Source organism: Plecotus auritus (assembly GCF_963455305.1).
Source record: "Plecotus auritus genome assembly, chromosome: 5".
NCBI classification, from domain to species: domain Eukaryota; kingdom Metazoa; phylum Chordata; class Mammalia; order Chiroptera; family Vespertilionidae; genus Plecotus; species Plecotus auritus.
In genome coordinates, this window is record NC_137776.1 from 121,337,704 (window position 1) to 121,358,060 (window position 20,357).

At 43.8% G+C, this 20,357-nt stretch overlaps 2 protein-coding genes and 1 pseudogene across 3 annotated transcripts; all 3 read right to left on the bottom strand.

Moving 5' to 3' along the window:
* Positions 1-4,179: 4,179 nt before the first annotated feature.
* Positions 4,180-4,902, bottom strand: LOC308248188 (interferon omega-2-like; annotated as a pseudogene). Its single transcript has one exon. The product of its transcript is annotated as an interferon omega-2-like (transcript).
* A 3,667-nt stretch (positions 4,903-8,569) lies between these two features.
* Positions 8,570-9,085, bottom strand: LOC308249281 (interferon omega-1-like; the record flags this gene model as incomplete). Its single annotated transcript, XM_080670385.1, has 1 exon — positions 8,570-9,085. The coding sequence occupies one exon, from the start codon at positions 9,083-9,085 to the stop codon at positions 8,570-8,572; it is 516 nt and encodes a 171-aa protein (XP_080526511.1).
* A 7,279-nt stretch (positions 9,086-16,364) lies between these two features.
* Positions 16,365-16,967, bottom strand: LOC308248121 (interferon omega-2-like; the record flags this gene model as incomplete). Its single annotated transcript, XM_080668148.1, has 1 exon — positions 16,365-16,967. Exon 1 carries the CDS (start codon positions 16,950-16,952, stop codon positions 16,365-16,367), a length of 588 nt encoding a protein of 195 aa, XP_080524274.1. The 5' UTR covers positions 16,953-16,967.
* Positions 16,968-20,357: the final 3,390 nt, after the last annotated feature.

Sequence of the window (20,357 nt, forward strand, 5' to 3'; positions counted from 1 at the left end):
GACAAACATCCAATCGATATATGAAAAGATGTTCAATGTCACTAGCAATTAGCGAAATGCAAATGACAACTACAATGAGACACCACCTCACACCTGTTAGACAAGTAATAACAAGTGTTGGAGAGGCTGTGGAAAAGGGGGAACTCTCATTCACTGCTGGTGGGAATATAGACTTCTGCAGCCACTATGAAAAACAATGGCGTGAATTCCCCCAAAATGAAGAATAGAGCTATCTACCATATGACCCAGCAATCCCTCTCTTGCATATATACCAGAGAAATCAAAAACTTGTTCATTGCAGCATTATTTTTAAAAATATATATTTTATTGATTTTTTACAGAGAGGAAGGGAAAGGGACAAAGAGTCAGAAACATCGATGAGAGATAAACATCGATTAGCTGCCTCCTGCACAATTCCAAGGTACATGCCCTTGACCAGAATCGAACCCAGGACCCTTCAGTCCGCAGGCCGATGCTCTATCCACTGAGTCAAACCGGTCAGAGCTCATTGCAGCATTATGCACTGTGGCCAACACATGGAGAGAACCATGGTGTCGTCAATAGAGAACTGGTTAAAGAAGACGTGGTACGTAGACACAATGGAATAGTAATGGGAAAAGATGAAATTCTGCCATTTGGGACAACGTGGATGGGTCCTGAGAATATTATGCTACATGAAATAAGTGAGGCGGAAAAAGCTGAGCACCACCTGATCTCATATGTGGGATATCACACTAAACTCGTGCACACAAACAGTAGTGTGGGGGTTGTCAGAGGGAAGGGTGTGGGAGGGGGAGAGTGAAGGGGGCCTAATATATAGTGACAGAAGAGGATTTGACTTTGGGAGGTGTGCATACAGTGGAATATACCGATCTTTTAACAAATCCGCACCTGAATCCTATATGATCCTATGAAGCAATGTCACCCCAATACATTTTTTAAACAAAAGAAAGAGAAAAATGAATAAATAAACAAACCCTTAAATCACTCACGCAGTGTACAGAGAATGTTCACATGTGCCTTTATGTCATGTAGAAATGATATAATCCAATTCAACAGAGTATCTGGGGTTATAGAGATACAGGTTTAGAAATCCACTGGGCGCTACAGTATTTTATCTTAGATCCTTGCGATGATTAATTTTAAGTTTCAATTGGATTGGACCATGAGGTGCCCAGATACTTGGTCAAACTTTCTGAATGTGTCTGTGAAGGTGTTTTGGTCTGAAATTGACAATTAAGTAGATGGACTGGGAAAAGCTATTGTTCTCCCTAATATGAGTCCACCTCATCTAATCAGTTGGAGGCCTTGAATAGAACATAATGGCTGACCTTGGAGAGAAAAGGATAATTTAGCTAAATTCTATGTAACAAAACTTATAGTAAAGGGGAGGATGAAGGGCACAGTCGGGGTAAGGAGAGCACAAGCTGTCTGCCCTGGCTGGGGATAAAGGAGAGTAACTTTTGTCCCATGGCCAACCTTCAGCTCTGCAAAACCAGCCACATGCTTATTGTTTCATTTTTTCCCAGATCTAATCCGTTGGGAACAAGGAATGGGAATCACACCAATCAACTCACAAAAGACTCACTTTAACTAAGAACACCAAATTACTAATACTATCTAGCAAAATCATGGATGATACTCATTCTCAATGTGCATTTCATATGATTAGTGAATCCATCAGAAACTTGGGTCATCTGCTAGTAAATATAATTACTACTCAAGATGACATAGAAGTGGCTGATGTCTCTTAGTGGTTCGTGTTGACCCACCCATGGAAAGGTGAGGGCTTGATTCCAGCTCAAGGGCATGTACCTAGGTTGCAAGTTCAGTCCCCGGGCTAGTCAGCTTGCAAGCAGAACCCAACCAATATATGTCACTCTCACATTGATACTGTTCTCTCTCCCTTCATCTCTGAAAATCAATTTAAATAATCAATATGAGAATGACATTATTGAGCACCTGCGATGGTGTAGGCACTATTCTAAGCATATTAACTCATGGTTCATTCCTCTGAACACTTCTTTGAAAACATGCATTTATAAAACAGGAGTTTCTCAAGCACCTTCATGTGTCAGTCTTGTTCGTCTAACTTAGTACACATGAGTTAACAAAAGAGGAAGATGTTGTTCCTTTCATTATCCCCTTTTTATGGAGAAGAAGACAAAGCCAAAGGGACATTAGCTTTCCCAAGTTCATAGCTATACTTGAAAATCTAGGAGTTCTGACACCATAGTCTAAGCCAGCCGTGGGCAATCTACGGCCCTCGGGCTGGATCCGGCTGTTCTATCCGGTTCTCTTGCTCTCCCCTCCGCTTCTTTACTTTGAATTTATATTCGTTGACACAAACACTCCATCCATGCTTTTGTTCCGGCCCTCTGGTCCAGTTTAAGAACCCATTGTGGCCCTTGAGTCAAAAAGTTTGCCCGCCCCTGGTCTAAGCTCTTAGGATTCTAGGAATTTCCCTCTTCACTGGAACTAAGAGGCTACTGAGAATCAGAGCATCCTTTCTCCAGGACAGTAGTTGTGATGGTTGATTTTTTAAAAATATATATTTTATTGCTTTTTTACAGAGAGGAAGGGAGAGGGATAGAGAGTTAGAAACATCGATGAGAGAGAAACATCAATCAGCTGCCTCCTACACACCTCCTACTGGAGATGTGCCCGCAACGAAGGTACATGCCCTTGACTGGAATCGAACCTGTGACCCCTCAGTCCGCAGGCCGATGCTCTATCCACTGAAAAACCAGTTAGGGCGTGATGGTTAATTTTATGTGTCGACTTGGCTATGTCAACCACCGGTCATCCTGAATTTTGCCTTAAAATGTATGTGGAGGTAGAGAAGCATAAATGCAGCAGCCCAGGAGGTCACAGTTTAGACCAGCAGAACTCAAATGGCCAAACAACCTATCTGTAACTTAAAAGTAACACAATTGACTTGCATTAAATCTGTAAGCAAGTAGCAAGGATCCTACCATTCAACAGGTAATAGGCAATGAAAGAAAGGAAAAAGTTGAGAATTGGCAAGTTTTTCTCCTTCTAAACTGGTCCATGAAGTAGAGGAGTAGAGGAGAGAAAGATAAAGAATAAAAATGTATTAAAATACTACCCACAATTTATTTACAAGTGAACTGAAGCATTGACTAGGTCACCTGAGGCACAGATTCAAGAAATCCTCCCAAATTGGTCTCTCTCCCTGCTCTCTGAGATATTCACACAGCACACACGCAGCTATCTGAATTTGGCTGATTCCTTTCTCTGTCATCATTGTAACAATGGCATTTGCTCAGGGCCCAGAAACATCCATCAGCACACTCCTAGAAACAGAACTGTCTACAACCGTTTTGAAGAACATAGAGCTGCCACTCAACAGTTGCTGTCTCCCTTTGGCTTTTCTTCTGATTAGAAACCTTGAAGCGGAAACCACAACAGAACTAGAGGCAGCGAGGTCGGGGCGGGAAGGGAGTGAATACATCCAGTAAAGCAGGGCTGGGAGACTGTGGTAGGAGGAGGACCAGATGCCAATATCAGCCAACAAATACCCGATATCGTTTCTGCTTCACTCTAAAGACTCCTCCCAGATATTCCTACCCTCTCCTCTTGCTGACGGAATAGAAATCGGTTACAATTCTGACATAACCACTGAACATCTTCCGTTTTCCAGGGCTCTTCTCAATTCCATGCGTTTCCAGCTTTCGATAGTCCCACCTGAGAAGTGGGAGAACTGTTCTAAAGGACTTAATAAAAGTGTACTATTTTGAGATAGATTCAACAAATAAGGATTTAGCTTTTCAGAAGTAAAAAACTCACCAAGTTTTCTGTGATAAGAAATAAATAAAGCAAAATGCAAATTTAATAACTTAAAAAAGTTACATGTTTGTTAAATTTTAATACAAGGTAAGTGCAAATATTGGTTACATAAGTACACAAATATGATAAGATGAAAGAATAAATAATAAATAAATAAATAACAATAAATAACCATTCAGGCAGTAACCTATCAGGGACTGTTGACTCAGGAGCTGAATTTTGTAACATTTTCTCACTTAATGCTCTGACAACAGATTTTCTGAGTGAAATTCAATAAATTCTGTGACTGAAGCAGATGTAAGAGCCTTTGCACATGACCCAGGACGTATGGGCAAAGGTGATGCGGCACATTCATCCATGAGAATCCTTTCAGGGCGATCCCACGACTCCATCCTTATTTCTTAGCCTTTCTTGCACGGGTGTTATTGAGGAGAAGGATCTCATGATTTCCACTCTGACAACTTCCCAGGCGCAGTCACTGTATTTCTTCTCCTTCAGGTAGAGACGGATGCCCTGGAAGTACCTCTTCAAGGCCAGGGTAGGGCCCTGCATGGCCAGGGCAGATCCCTCCTCTCCCATGTCCCGCGCCCAGCAGGTGTCCAGGCCTTCCAGCTGCCGATGGAGTCCTCTGCGCAGTTGGTCCACGAGGGTCGTGTTCCAGGTGACAGAGGAGTTCTCTGTGGGCAAGAGGTCGAAGATCTGCTGGAGCATCTCGTGGAGGACAGAGATGGCCTGGGCCTTCTGGACCTGGCTGCCTTCCACCGTTGCCCGGGGGAATCTGAAGTGCTGTCTGTCCTTCAGACAGAAGAGAGGGGAGATTGTGCTCATTTGGCTGAGAAGCTCTAAGTTCTTCCTGCTGAGCAGGACGTGGTCCTGAGGCAGGTCACAGCCCAGAGCTCCACCAGGGCCAGAGCTGAACAGCACCAGGGCCGTGAATAGAGAGAGCAGGAGGGCCATGGGCAAACGAGGGTGCTGCTGGCCTGGCTGAGGTGGGCGTCTGGTGAACAACCTTGGGCCAAAAGTTCTCCAATGACCTTCTTTCTAAGCAGGGCCCTTAAATAGGGAACACCACAATTTGCATTTTCTCAGCATGTCTTTCCACTTTCACTTCCTTTTTTGTTTTCTTTTAGGTGGTCTAAGAGATGTCATCAATCTGCAATATTAGTTTTCTAGTTATAATTTCCAACAAACTTTGCATGTGTCAGTCCACGTGGGTACTTAGTCAAATGAAAAGGTCTTTGTCCTAAAGTCAGAGATTTGGTAGGTGTGTAAATACTTACACACATGCCCATCCATATGTTTTTATTACATAAATATTGCTCTTCTGCATTAGAAACAGAATTGGGCCTTGACTCTGGGCACCGTGCTGCCCTCCTTACTTTGCACAGGGCGTCAGGCTCCCTCGCCATGTGGGATAGTGTATTTAGTCAGGTCCTCGCTGGACCACGTGTAGTACATAACCTCTTTAGAACCAAGGGCTGACTTTTGTTTACTGTTGTGTTCCCTGCAGAGGCTGAGGTTTTAGTGACTGCGTTTCGGGGATGTTTCTCTTCTGGAACCCATTCCTGCAGGGCCACGTAGTTATGCTTCCCGGGTCCACTAGGTCAGGACTTCAGTAGACATTGCCGTTTCCTTCCGGCGTCTGTAACTGGTTGTTAGGGCTCCTCAGGCTGTGCCAGTACCCCCAGCAGGAATCTGGGTTCTTTGCTGGTGGGTGTAGGTGTGCAGATTCTCATAACAAGACAGTAATATTTTCCCAGCACCACCCACCCCATTCACGAGGCCGAGATCAGATCTAGTAACCCTTTGCCTCTGGAGTGACAGTGTCCTCAACTATAACTCTCCTGGACTCCCCCTTCAGGGCAGGCTCACCCCATCCTGAGGTCCTTAGAATCCTCCCCAGGCGGAGGGGCTTGTGTCTCTGTGGCAAAATGATCACCAGGATCCTCTTCTTCCCCCGGGAGGGTGTGTGTGAAGGACCCTTGTTTTTATTGGTGACCTGCTCCTCTCCTGAGTCAGGACTTGGGTGTCAGAGGTGTCCACAGCCCTAAACGCTGACAGAAAACGTTTATTTTGTCTAAGTGGGTGGAGGCATTAGCTATCCATTGCAATCATTTACATTCAATAGGACGATAACTTTTATTATGCCAGCACCGCTTTTATTGTTCAATTCTTTGCTGAAAGGATGGAACACACTATGCTCAGAATTTCTGAGCTTTGCACAGGAGTTTCAGTGACGATGTCTCCCAGTGGAAACTTGTAGAACAGAAACTGGTGAACGTCAGCTGCTCATTCAGACTGACTTTAAGTTGGGCCTCTCTGTTCATCCCTGTCTGTCTCATGCTCAGGATGCAGGGCAGTGAGGCTCAGGATGCTATCTCAGCCTTCTTTTCTTAATTATTCATGGTGCTTCATTTTAAATGTAAATAACCACATAGTAATTACAGTGGTTTCCTGGGCATAGTCTGTCTTTCTCCTCTGGCATTACTCTCTGCTTCATCCTCAGGTTAATACAAACAATGGGAATAAAGAAGGGCAAAGAGACTTCACCATTTTTCTCGATAATTATCAGGATTTCAGACATTTTATTTCTCATTTCAACTTTCCCTGAAAGCAAAATTGACAGTAGTTTGTGACAAAAATGAAACGAATAGAATGCTGCATGTCATAAAAGAGAAAGCAGGGAAGTGACTTCTGATGATGAGAAGACAAAGTGTAAGTTGGCAGAATTGACTGTAGCCACACGGGGTCCCTGGTGCTGTGGCAGAGGGAGGATGGAAGCCAGCCCTGAGCTACACCAACACAGCGATGGGCTGCCTCTCCCCAGAGGCTCAAAGAGCAGGACGTCCTGGGTCAGTGACCAGCCATGTCACTTTCCTGTCATTTAATGCACATGGGTTCAGCTCTGAGGTCAGAAGTTAAGACTCACAGCAACTGACTCTCAAAAGTTTGGCAACCACCACCCCCACTGCTTGAACAGGACCCTCCCTGGCTGCCTAGTGGATATTAACCCAGGTTTGTGTGCTCCATCTAGTTAACAAATCCACTCAGCCACTGAGAAGCTTGCCTTGAGTAATGTGGATTTAAGAGAAATGGAATTGGATGATCCTAAAAGAGTGTGGTCTTAATCTAAATAATAGTTATATTGATATTTTATAGTAAATGATAACAAAATTTTATCGCATATGCTAACTATTGACCGACTGTTGTAAAGTCTTTGAAATGCTGAATTCAACCTTCTCAGTAATCCTATTTGTATTAAACTTTTTATACCACTATTATGCAGTATAAATCTGGAGCGATGAATTATTTGGAAGGTACCAAGAATCCAAGGTCAAATCCTTTAGAAGATTAAGATAAAGGCTTGTCTGGAAGGGCCCGTTAAAAGACAAGGATAGAATTGGACATGGGATTTAAGAACCAAGGAGAGGCCATGGCATGAGAGCACTGAGCAGGGAGGGTGGGGTGACAATGGATTCCAAGTTCCACTTCAAATGCCTGAGGACTGCTGTCTATTGTTCTGTATGACATCACCAGTGTGGTCCGAGTCCACAGAACTGACTGACTTCAAGTTCCAAGGAAAAGTAGTCAACATTCCTTTTACATAGTTTAAAGAGTAGAATTTTCTGACAATTGAAACAGGTTTGTCTCTGGCTCTGGAGTAACCGTGGTCCCTCCAATTCCCAGCAGGCTGCTGTGGGGTCAGTGTCCCCTGTGCTGGGGACACTGCTGTTGGCCACGTCTCTGTGGGAGAGCTCTGCTCTCAGCATCCACTTCCATCTTCTCACCCTCGGAACCAGGATGATCTGCAGAAACAGGTGACTCAGTGCAGGCCCTTCCCATTGCTCCCCTCCTGAGGGCCTGCCTGTTCCAGTCCAGGCTTTACCTGTCTCTGTTCTGCCCAGTTCTCACACTGCTGCTGACTTCTATCTCCTTCCTGCTCCTAGGTGTGCTCTGTCTCCTGTTCCATGATCACCAGGTCCGAGTCTACTTCTCACCTCTTTGCACTTAGTGCATCACCTGAGATAGGTTCAGCCCCACTGCTGGGAGCATAAGTGATATTGCCCAGGACAGTCCTGGCCTTGAAAACATCCCAGGTGACCTACCCTCATTTCTCTCTGTACAACTGGGGAGAATAGAATTAAGTTCCCAGAGAAATCTGGCTACACACGCTGAGTTGGCAAAGTTTCCAAATAGAACGTGCCCATGACCTACAATCATTGTTTACAAAAGAGCCAAACTTAAGAGTCCTCTGATCAGAAATGCTTGCATTGTGCTCTTCTACAAACGCAAAATAAAGTTCTATAATGACCAAGGTGTGGATAGTTTTCTGTTGATCAGTTACAAGAGCCACCATGAACTTCACTGTCAAATGTCTTTAACCAAATATTATCCTGAAGAACCTTTCAATTAAAAAAAAAGATGGAATTTATAGTTTGGAAACAGCAAATATCCCCTACCCCCTCCACTACCACTGTCCCAAAAAATTAAAAACAGTAAAAAATAAAATCATGTCATAAAATTTTTTATTTAAGAAAGCAGATCATGTCCCTCTCTCTCTCTAAACATAATGTTGTAAATTCATGATGTACATTGTATTTTTAAAATAACCCCCTGATTCGGGTTGTAGGTATTTCTCAGCTGGTGCAGAAATGTGAGTGGAGATTGTTTTGGGGCTTAGCAAGCAATGCAATTGAAGAGAGAGAGTCAGTCACCATAGAAAGTTATTGTGAATTGGTTGACTTTCCTGTGAGGATTGTTACATGATTCCAACGCGTAGTGTAATTTCCACTCTAACGACCTCCCAGGCACAGGCGCTGTATTTCTTCTCTCTCAGGTAGTTATGGATTCTTTGGAAGTACTTCGGGACATGAATTCCCAAAGTGGGACAAGCCCGATTTTCTCCTTCCCTCTGCTCCAGGTCCTCCAGGCTGTGATGAAGGCTGGAGAGTAGTTGAGAGAGGAGGGTGTGGTCCCATGCAGCAAGGCTGTGCTGTGTTCTAAAGAGGGTGAAGATCTGCATGATCATCAGATGGTGGAAACAGGTGTGTTGTGTCTTCTGCATTTGGGTGATTGTCCCCCTATTCCAAGGAAATTTGAAGTCATTTCTGTCACCCAGGCATAAGTGAGGGGGGATCTTTTGCAGTTGCCTCAAAAGATTGAAGACACTCAGGTTGTCTCCTCTGTGGATCCAAAGTAAGTCCTCCTCAAGAGAACCAGCAGGGCTGGAGCAGAGCATGGCCCCCGCCACCAGCCACAGAGAGATCTGGGCCATTGCGAATTGCAGTGATTCAGGGGACTACCGCCAGGGGGAGTCGCGGGCCCAAGTAGCTGCAACTTTCCTTCTTGGGATTTCTAGAAAGCGCGATTCTCCAGCTGGCCACCAGAGGGAGCGCAGGAGGCCTTTATGAAGCCGCTTTTTGGGGAAAGTTGGATCAGTCTGGTCTGAGAGCAGAGAAGCCGGCCCGCCCCGCGGAGCCGCTTTGTGCCGCTTTAATAGTGAAGGCAAAACCTCCCTTCGGAGGCCGCCGCTGCTGAGGACGGAGCTCTGCCGGCGCCTCGCCGCGGCCATAGTCCTGAGGAAGCCGGCACAGAACCTGGCCTTCGCTGCGCTTCCCCGGGAGCGTGGGGCTTTCCTTTTGCGCGGAAACCCCGGCGAGGCCATTTTTACCGAGAATCCGTTTGCTGCGGGATCAGAGGCTGGAATCAGAGCGTGCTGGGTGGTTTGTACAGAATCGGGGCACTTTCTGCGCGAGATGCGCCCAGATGCAGAGCCGGGAAGGCGGGAAGGACGGGCCACTGCTCCGCGCTGGGGACGCTGTGGGGTGAGCTGGGGCGCCAGGCCCCGGGAGTGGCGGCTCCGTGGGGGCTTTGGGGCTTTCGTGTGATGTTTCCACGTTACAACGTTAGAGAGCCATGGAGTGAAGTTAAAAAAAAATACGGGAAAGTGCGAGCATTAAAACTTGTCTTCCTGATGCAGCTCAAAATATTAAAATATTTTAATATTAAATATTAATATGAAGCCCAGTGTTAAAAATATTTCGTTTTAAAGCATCACTTAAACTTTTAAAATACTTGAGAAGTTTAGTATTAAATAAATATTGCTGTAAATGTGTAAATGCATTTTAAACGTAGATACTATTAACACATTGTCTTAAACTTTAAAAAATATTTAAATATTAATTTAAATTTCTACATAAAATTGAAAATATTTTAATCTTAACACATCCTTCTACTAGAATTTTAAAAATACTTATATATTGATTATTAACTGAGTATTAACTGAAAACTTAAAATGTTTTAATTTTTTACATTCAAGCTATAAAAGCTCCATGTATGAAACTTGCACTTTATTTCAACTGTATTTTATTTGTACCAAAACAAGGACTTAATGTAATTTTACTGCCTTGGCTGGAGTGGAAGCTAACAGTTTAGTATTTTCACGATGACTTGTTTTCAGCCTGGCCTGCCTGCCTGGCTCAGCGCTGGAGCATCAGCCTATGAACCAGGAAGTCCTGGTCTGATTCCTGGTCTGGGCACAGGTCCTGGTTGCAGCTAGATTCCTGGGTGGGGCTTGCAGGAGGCAGGAGATCAATGATTCTCTCTCATCATTGATGTTTCCATCTCTCTCTCCCTCCACCTTCCTCTCTGAAATCAATACAAGCGTTTTATTTAAGATATTATTTTTTTTCTTTTTTTTTTTTAATATATATTATTGATTTTTTACAGAGAGGAAGGAAGAGGGATAGTCAGAAACATCGATCAGTTGCCTCTTGCACACCTCCTACTGGGGATGTGCCCACAACCAAGTTACATGCCCTTGACCGGAATCGAACCTGGGACCCTTCAGTCCGCAGGCTGACGCTCTATCCACTGAGCCAAACCGGTTTTGGCAAGATATTATTTTTTATAAAAGGGATTACTTGTTTCAGTATAGAGTTTTGCCATGTTGGATAGTTTCTTGTAACCACGTGACAATGGTGAATCATTTTTCTTTAATTTCACTTTACTGAAATGTCTTCACAGGACCTCACCTTGAATAAATTGTTAAAATAAAAATTGGGGTTGTGGACAGGCTGGAGAGGACAGTTAGCAGGTCAGATCTTTTCCCTTTCTTCGGTTAGAATTTTGTAGACTGAATGGAACTTGCTAAGATTATATTTGCACCCTTCCCTTCGTAAGCCTCTCGGTGACTTGCAAGTGGAAGGTCATTTCGTGTCTCTGAAATGTTGATATTTTGTTCATCATGGATGTCCTGGAATAATTGATTTTTTAGTATTGCTTGGAAGTATTGTGCATCTTGATGACTCAGATGTGAGTCCTTCTTAAACTCTGTGCTTGAGGGAAGTACTCTACCCTTCTACTACCCCAGGAAGGAGCTTTTGAATTAGTGTTGTGATCTTCAAGGGCTGAAAACCTAGGTATGTCCCCTTTCTTATCAGCTTCACCCTCTGCCTCTTTCCTGCCTGTTTGTTTATGTTTTCCTGTGCCTCACATAACATCCCCAGAGGTGGTCTGCCTCTGAGGCTGAAAGAGGGATTATTTAGCTCATTGTTTCCACTCACAGAACAGCAGTGTTTTGTCAGGAACCTTTCCTCAGAGCCGGTTCTCTGCAGAGTGGGCTCTGAGATTCCTCTGCTTCATGTGCCAGGCACTGATCCCTCTGTAACTCACTGCTGTCCAATTTTCCCAACACCATTTATTGAAGAGCCTGTCTTACTCTGTTGTATGATCTTCTCTACTTTGTCAAATACTATTTGTGGGTAATCACATGGGTCTACTTCTGGGGTCTCTGTTCCGTTCCAGTGATCTATATGCCTGTTCTTGTGCCAGTCCCAGGCTGTTAAGATTACAGTGGCTTTACAGTTTTACTTGATATCCGGTATTGTGATTCCTTCCAGTTTGTTCTTCTTTCCCAATATTGCTGTGGCTATTTGAGGTGTTCTTTTGTTCCATTTAATGTTTGGAGTATTTCTTCTAGATCTGTGAAATATGCTGTTGGTATTTTAATAGGGATTGCATTGAATCTGTAGATTACTCTGAGTAGTATGGACATTTTAATGATGTTAGTTCTATGAATCCATGAACACTGTATGTTCTTCCACTTATTTATACCTTCCTCTAGCTCTTTTGTTCAATGTCCTGTGATTTTCTGAGTACAAGTCTTTTACCTCCCCGGTTAAGTTTATTCCTAGGTATCTTAATTTTGGGGGGCACTATAGTAAATTGGATTCTTTGTTTAGTTTTTCTTGCTGAGAATTAATTCTTGGTTTATATCGCCCTAGAGCAGCCGTGGGCAAACTACGGCCAGCAGGCCGGATCCGGCTATTCTATCCGGTTCTCTTGCTCTCCCCTCCGCTCCTTTACTTTGAATTTATATTAGTTCACACAAACACTCCATCCATGCTTTTGTTCCGGCCCTCCGGTCCAGTTTAAGAACACATTGTGGCCCTCGAGTCAGAAAGTTTGCCCACCGCTGCCCTAGAGTAAAGAAAACCTGTTCAATAAAAGGTTCTGGGATCAATGGAAAGCCACATGCAAAAGAATGGATTGGGTTACAGTTTGTCTCCATGAATAAAACTTTACTCAAAAGGGATCCAATAAATAAACAGAAGGTCTCAAACAATAACATCAATAGAAGAAAGCATAGGTACTAAGTGTATGGGCCTTGGCTGTAGAGAACATTTTAAGAACTTGACTCCAAAGGCAAGTGAAGGAACGGCAAAAATACATGAATGGGACTATATCACACTAACCAGCTTCTGCACAGCAAAACTGACAACACAACAAAGAGGCAACCAACGAATGGGAGATAATATTTGCAAACAATAACTCCGACAAAGGTTTCATACCCAAACTATATAAAGAACTCATAAAACTCAACACTAAACAACCCAGTTAGAACATGGGCAGAGAACCTGAGTAAACATCTCCCCCAAGAAGAGATACAGACATCCAACAGATATATGAAAAGATGTTCAATATCATTAGCAATTAGGGAAATGCAAATCACAACTACAATGAGACACCACCTCACACCTGGTAGAATGGCTATTATCAACAAAACAGTAATATCAAGTGTTGGAGAGGTTGTGGAAAAGAAGGAACTGTCATTCACTGCTGGTGGGATTGTAGACTGCTGCAGCCACTATGGAAAACACTCTGGTGATTTCCCCACAAAATGAAGAATAGAGCGACCTGCCATATGACCCAGCAATCCCTCTCTTGCGTATATACCTGAGAAATCAAAAACTTGTATACACAAAGATATATGCACCCCTCTGTTCATTGCAGCATTATTCACTGTGGCCAACACATGGAGAGAACCAAGGTGTCCGTCAATAGAGAACTGGCTAAAGAAGACGTGGTACGTAGACACAATGGAATAGTAATAGGAAGAGATGAAATACTGCCATTTGGGACAACGTGGATGGGTCCTGAGAATATTATGCTACGTGAAATAAGTGAGGCGGAAAAAGCTGAGCACCACATGATCTCATATGTGGGATGCCACACTAAACTCGTGCACACAAACAGTAGTGTGGGGGTTGTCAGAGGGAAGTGTGTGGGAGGGGGGAATGAAGGGGGCCTATTATATAGTGACAGAAGAGGATTTGACTTTGGGTGGTGTGCATACAATGCAATATACAGATCTTGTAACAAATCTGCACCTGAAACCTATATGATCCTATGAAGCAATGTCACCCCAATACATTTTTTGATCAAAAGAAAAAGAAAAATAAATAAACAAATCTTTAAATCACTCATGCGGTGTTGCAGAGAATGTTCACAGGTGGCTTTACGTCAGGTGGAAATGATGTAACCCAATTCAACAGAGTATCTGGGGTTATAGAGGTACAGGTTTACAAATCCACTGGGCGCTAGTATTTTATCCCAGTATTTTATCTTAGATCCTTGTGATGATTAATTTCATGTTTCAATTGGATTGGACCATGAGGTGCCCAGATACCTGGTCAAACTTTCTGAATGTGTCTGTGAGGGTGTTTTGGTCTGAGATTGACAATTAAGTAGATGGACTGGGAAAAGCTATTGTTCTCCCTAATATGAGTCCACCTCATCTAACCAGTTGGAGGCCTTGAATAGAACATAATGGCTGACCTTGGAGTAAGAAAACGATAATTTAGCTAAATTCTATGTAACAAAACTTATAGCAAAGGGGAGGATGAAGGGCACAGTCGGGGTAAGGAGAGAGCACAAGCTGTTTGCCCTGGCTGGGGGATAAAGGAGAGTAACTTTTGTCCCATGGCCAACCTTCAGCTCTGCAAAACCAGGCACATGCTTATTGTTTCATTTTTTCCCAGATCTAATCAGTTGGGAACAAGGAATGGGAATCACACCAATCAACTCACAAAAGACTCATTTTAACTAAGAACACCAAATTACTATCTAGCAAAATCATGGATGTTACTCATTCTCAATGTGCATTTCATATGATTACTAAATCCATCAGAAACTTGGGTCATCTGCTAGTAAATATAATTACTACTCAAGATGACATAGAAGTGCTCAATGTCTCTTAGTGGTTAGTGTTGACCCACCCATGGAAAGGTGGAAGGTTTACTTCCAGCTGAAGGGCATGTACCTAGGTTGCAAGTTCAGTTCCCAGCCTAGTCAGCTTGCAAGCAGAACCCAACCAATATATGTCACTCTCACATTGATGTTGTCCTCTCTCTCCCTTCCTTTGTTTCTGAAAATCAATTTAAATGATCAAAATAAGAATGACATTATTGAGCACATCCTATGGTCTGGCAATCTTCTAAGCATATTAATTCATGGTTCATTCCTTGAACACTTCTTTGAAAACATGCATTTATAATACAGGAGTTTCTCAAGCACCTTCATGTGTCAGTCTTGTTCGTCTAACTTTAGTACACATGAGTTAACACAAGAGGCAGATGTGGTTCCTTTCATTATCCCTTTTTGATGAAGAAGAAGACAAAGCCACAGGGACATTAGCTTTCCCAAGTTCATAGCAATACTTGAGAATCTAGGAGTTCTGACTCCATAGTCTAAACTCTTAACATTGTAGGAATTTTCCTCTTCACAGGAACCAAGAGGCTGCTGAGAATCGGAGCATCCTTTCTCCAGGACAGTGGTTGTGATGGTTAATTTTCTGTGTCAACTTGGCTGGGTCAACCACCGGTCATCCTGAATTTCGCCTTAAAATGTATGTGGAGGTAGAGAAGCATAAATGCAGCTGCCCAGGTGGTCACAGTTTAGACCAGCAGAACTCAAATGGCCAAACAACCTATCTGTAACTTAAAAGTAACACAGTTGACTTCCATTAAATCTGTAAGCAAGTAGCAAGGATCCTACCATTCAACAGGTGATAGGCAATGAAAGAAAGGAAAAAGTTGAGAATTGGCAAGTTTTTCTCCTTCTAAACTGGTCCATGAAGTAGAAGAGTAGAGGAGCGAAAGATAAAGGATAAAAATGTATTAAAATATTACGCACAATTTATTTACAAGTGAACTGAAGCATTGGCAAGGTCACCTGAGGGACAGGTTCAAGAAATCCTCCCGAATTGGTCTCTCTCCCTGCTCTCTGAGATATTCACACAGCACACACGCAGCTATCTGAATTTGGCTGATTCCTTTCTCTGTCATCATTGTAACAATGGCATTTGCTCAGGGCCCAGAAACATCCATCAGCACACTCCTAGAAACAGAACTGTCTACAACCGTTTTGAAGAACATAGAGCTGCCACTCAACAGTTGCTGTCTCCCTTTGGCTTTTCTTCTGATTAGAAACCTTGAAGCGGAAATCACAACAGAACTAGAGGCAGCGAGGTCGGGGCGGGAAGGGAGTGAATACATCCAGTAAAGCAGGGCTGGGAGACTGTGGTAGGAGGAGGACCAGATGCCAATATCAGCCAACAAATACCCTATATCGTTTCTGCTTCACTCTAAAGACTCCTCCCAGATATTCCTACCCTCTCCTCTTGCTGACGGAATAGAAATCGGTTACAATTCTGACATAACCACTGAACATCTTCCGTTTTCCAGGGCTCTTCTCAATTCCATGCGTTTCCAGCTTTCGATAGTCCCACCTGCGAAGTGGGGGAAGTGTTCTAAAGGACTTAATAAAAGTGTATTATTTTGAGATAGATTCAAAAAATAAGGATTTAGCTTTTCAGAAGTAAAAAACTCACGAAGTTTTTTGTGATAAGAATTGAATAAATAAAGCAAAAATGCAAATTTAATAACTTAAAAAAGTTACATGTTTGTTAAATTTTAATACAAGGTAAGTGCAAATATTGGTTACATAAGTACATAAATATGATAAGATGAAAGAATAAATAATAAATAAATAAATAAATAAATAACAATAAATAACCATTCAGGCAGTAACCTATCAGGGACTGTTGACTCAGGAGCTGAATTTTGTAACATTTTCTCACTTAATGCTCTGACAACAGATTTTCTGAGTAAAATTCAATAAATTCTGTGACTGAAGCAGATGTAAGAGCCTTTGCACATGACCCAGGACATATGGACAAAGGTGATGCGGCACATTCATCCATGAGAATCCTTTCAGGGCGATCCCACGACTCCATCGTTATTTCTTAGCCTTTCATGCAAGGCTGTTATTGAGGAGAAGGATCTCATGATTTCCACTCTGACAACTTCCCAGGCGCAGTCACTGTATTTCTTCTCGTTCAGGTAGAGACGGATGCCCTGGAAGTACCTCTTCAAGGCTAGGGTAGGGCCCTGCATGGCCAGGGCAGATCCCTCCTCTCCCATGTCCCGCGCCCAGCAGGTGTCCAGGTCTCCCAGCTGCCGATGGAGTCCTGTGCGCAGTTGGTCCATGAGGGTCGTGTTCCAGGTGACAGAGGAGTTCTCTGTGGGCAAGAGGTCGAAGATCTGCTGGAGCATCTCGTGGAGGACAGAGATGGCCTGGGCCTTCTGGACCTGGCTGCCATCCACCGTTGCCCGGGGGAATCTGAAGTGCTGTCTGTCCTTCAGACAGAAGAGAGGGGAGATTGTGCTCATTTGGCTGAGAAGCTCTAAGTTCTTCCTGCTGAGCAGGACGTGGTCCTGAGGCAGGTCACAGCCCAGAGCTCCACCAGGGCCAGAGCTGAACAGCACCAGGGCCGTGAATAGAGAGAGCAGGAGGGCCATGGGCAAACGAGGGTGCTGCTGGCCTGGCTGAGCTGGGCGTCTGGTGAACAACCTTGAGCCAAAAGTTCTCCAATGACCTTCTTTCTGGGCAGGGCCCTTAAATAGGGAACACCACAATTTTCATTTTCTAAGCATGTCTTTCCACTTTCACTTCCTTTTTTGTTTTCTTTTAGGTGGTCTAAGAAGATGTCATCAATCTGCAATATTAGTTTTCTAGTTATAATTTCCAACAAACTTTGCATGTGTCAGTCCACGTGGGTACTTAGTCAAATGAAAAGGTCTTTGTCCTAAAGTCAGAGTTTTGGTAGGTGTGTGAACCATTGCACACATGCCCATCCATATGTTTTTATTATATAAATATTGCTCTTCTGCTTTAGAAACAGAATTGGGCCTTGACTCTGGGCACCGTGCTGCCCTCCTTACTTTGCACAGGGCGTCAGGCTCCCTCACCAAGTGGGATAGTGTATTTAGTCAGGTCCTCGCTGGACCACGTGTAGTACATAAGCTCTTTAGAACCAAGGGCTGAGTTTTGTTTACTGTTGTGTTCCCTGCAGAGGCTGTTTTAGTGACTGCGTTTCGGGGATGTTTCTCTTCTGGAACCCATTCCTGCAGGGCCACGTGGTTATGCTTCCCGGGTCCACTAGGTCAGGACTTCTGTAGACATTGCCGTTTCCTTCCGGCGTCTGTAACTGGTTGTTAGGGCTCCTCAGGCTGTGCCAGTACCCCCAGCAGGAATCCGGGTTCTTTGCTGGTGGGTATAGGTGTGCAGATTCTCATAACAAGACAGTAATATTTTCCCAGCACCACCCACCCCATTCACGAGGCCGAGATCAGCTCTAGTAACCCTTTGCCTCTGGAGTGACAGTGTCCTCAACTATAACTCCCCTTGACTCCCCCCTGAGGGCAGGCTCACCCCATCCTGAGGTCCTTAGAATTCTCCCCAGGCGGAGGGGCTTGTGTCTTTGTGGCAAAATGATCACCAAGATCCTCTTCTTCCCCCAGGAGTGTGTGTGTGAAGGACCCTTGTTTTTGGTGGTGACCTGCTCCTCTCCTGTGCCAGGACCCTGGTGTCAGTGGTGTCCCAAGCCATTAATGCTGACAGCAAACGTTTATTTTGTCTTAAGTAGGTGGAATCATTAGTTATCCATTTGTAATCATTGATCTTCAGTAGGCCAATATTTTTATTTGGCAAGTGCAGGTTTTTTTTATTAAATTCTCTTTTTAAATTATTGAACACATTAAGCTCAGAATATCTGAGCTTGGCACGGGAGATTCAATGAAGTCTCTCAGTAGACTTGTAGAACATAAACTGGTGAACGTCAGCTGCTCATTCAGTCTGCGTGTTTCTATTGGGCTTCTCTGTTCATCCCTCTGTCTCATGCTCAGGATGCAGGGCAGTGAGGCTCAGGCTGCTCAGTCAGGGAGAAACAGCCTTCCATCCCTAATTATTCATGGTGCTTCATTTTAAATGTAAACAACCACATAGTCATTACACTGGTTTCCTGGGCATAGTCTGTGTTGCTCCTCTGACATGATTCTCTACTTCATCCTGAGGTTCATATAAAGGGAAGTAAAGAAAGTCAAAGGGACTTCACCATTTTTCTCTATAATTATCGTGACTTCAGACTTTATTTCTCATTTCAACTTTCCCAGAAAGCAAAATTGACAGTTGTTTGTGGCAAAAATGAAACAAATAAATTCTGCATGTCATAAAGGTGAAAGGACGGAGGGGCTTCTGCTGACAAGAGGACAAAGTGTAAGCTGGCAGAATTGACTGTAGCCACATGGGGTCCCTGGTGCTGTGGCAGAGGGAGGATGGAAGCCAGCCCTGAGCTACACCAATGCAGGGATGGGCTGCCTCTCCCCAGAGGCTCAAAGAGCAGGACCTCCTGGGTCAGTGACCAGCCACATCATTTTTCTGTCATTTAATGCACATGGGATCAGCTCTGAGGACAGAACAGAAGACTCACAGCAACCAGCTCCCAGAAGACTGGCGACAGCCACTTCCACTGCTGGAGCAGGACCCTCCCTGGCTGCATAGTGGCTATTAATCCTGGTCTGGCGCTCAATCTAGTTAATAAGTCCACTCAGCCACTGAGAAGATTGCCTTGAGTAATGTGGATTTGAGAGAAATGGAATTGGATGATCCTAAAAGAGTGTGCTCTTAATCTAAATAATAATTATATTGATATTTTACAGTAAATGATAAAATTTTATTGTATGCTAACTATGGTCCAACCACTGTTCTAATATCTTTGAAATGGTGAATTCAACCTTCTCAGTAATCTATTTGTATTAAACTTGTTTATACCACTATTATGCCGTATAAATCTGGAGTGATGACTTATTTGGAAGGTACCAAGAATCCAAGTCAAACCCTTAAGGAGTTTAAGATAACGGCTTTTCTGGAAGGGCCAGTTAAAAGATGACAAGGATAGTAATGGACATGGGATTTATGAACCAAGGAGAGGCCACACCATGATAACACTGAGCAGGCAGGGTAGGGTGACAACGGATTCCAAGTTCCACTTCAAATGCCAGTGGACTGCTGTCTTTTGCTCTGTATGACATCACCAGTGTGGTCTGAGTCCACAGAACTGACTGACTTTAAATTCTAAGGAAATGTAGTCAACATTCCTCTTAAATAGTTTTAAAGAGTAGAATTTTCTGACAATTGAAAGAAGTTTGTCGCTGGCACTGGAGTAACCCTGGTTCCCTCCAATTCACAGAATCCTGCCCTCCTCATAGAGGCTGCCCTTGTTACACATGGCCACCAGGGGACTGTCTTCCCTGAGTGGAGTATCATTTTCCCATGGACACCCTGGATATTGCTTTCTGTTTCTGTTCAGCTACAGGTAACTCTTACATCACATTCAATGGACACTAAGGAAAGCCTCTTGCAGATGTTTCTGCAAAACCTTGAAATGTTAGTCAACTTTCGCTTTCAATTTGTGAAGTTCTGCTCTTTAGGGAAACCTTGCAGCTGAAACCACAAAGAGCAGGAAGCAGTTGTGTGATTGGGTGGAGAGGTCACGAGAGTGGATGACAAGTGTGCTGTGGGGATTTCTGCCTGGAGAGGAAGGACACTAGTGTGATGTGGGCATGTGTTCTGGAATGCAGGGCGGGAGGGAGGCAAGGCATGTGCCAGGGGCCAGAATCATTAAACATCATGTTCTTCTGTCCTTTATCCAGGCATTTATTCCCCTTTCTTAGTTATTAATACAGGCCACTGAGACAGGCCAGTAAGCCAGGACAAGTGGAACAGGAAAACTGAGACAGCTGAACAACCTGGCCGAGGAATTCACCACAGATTCAGAAGGTCACCTCTCTAGATCACATGTAGGCCTGGGTTATAGTTCAGCTCCAGATCCAGAAAAGCAGCAAAACACCAGGACCAGCTGCAGT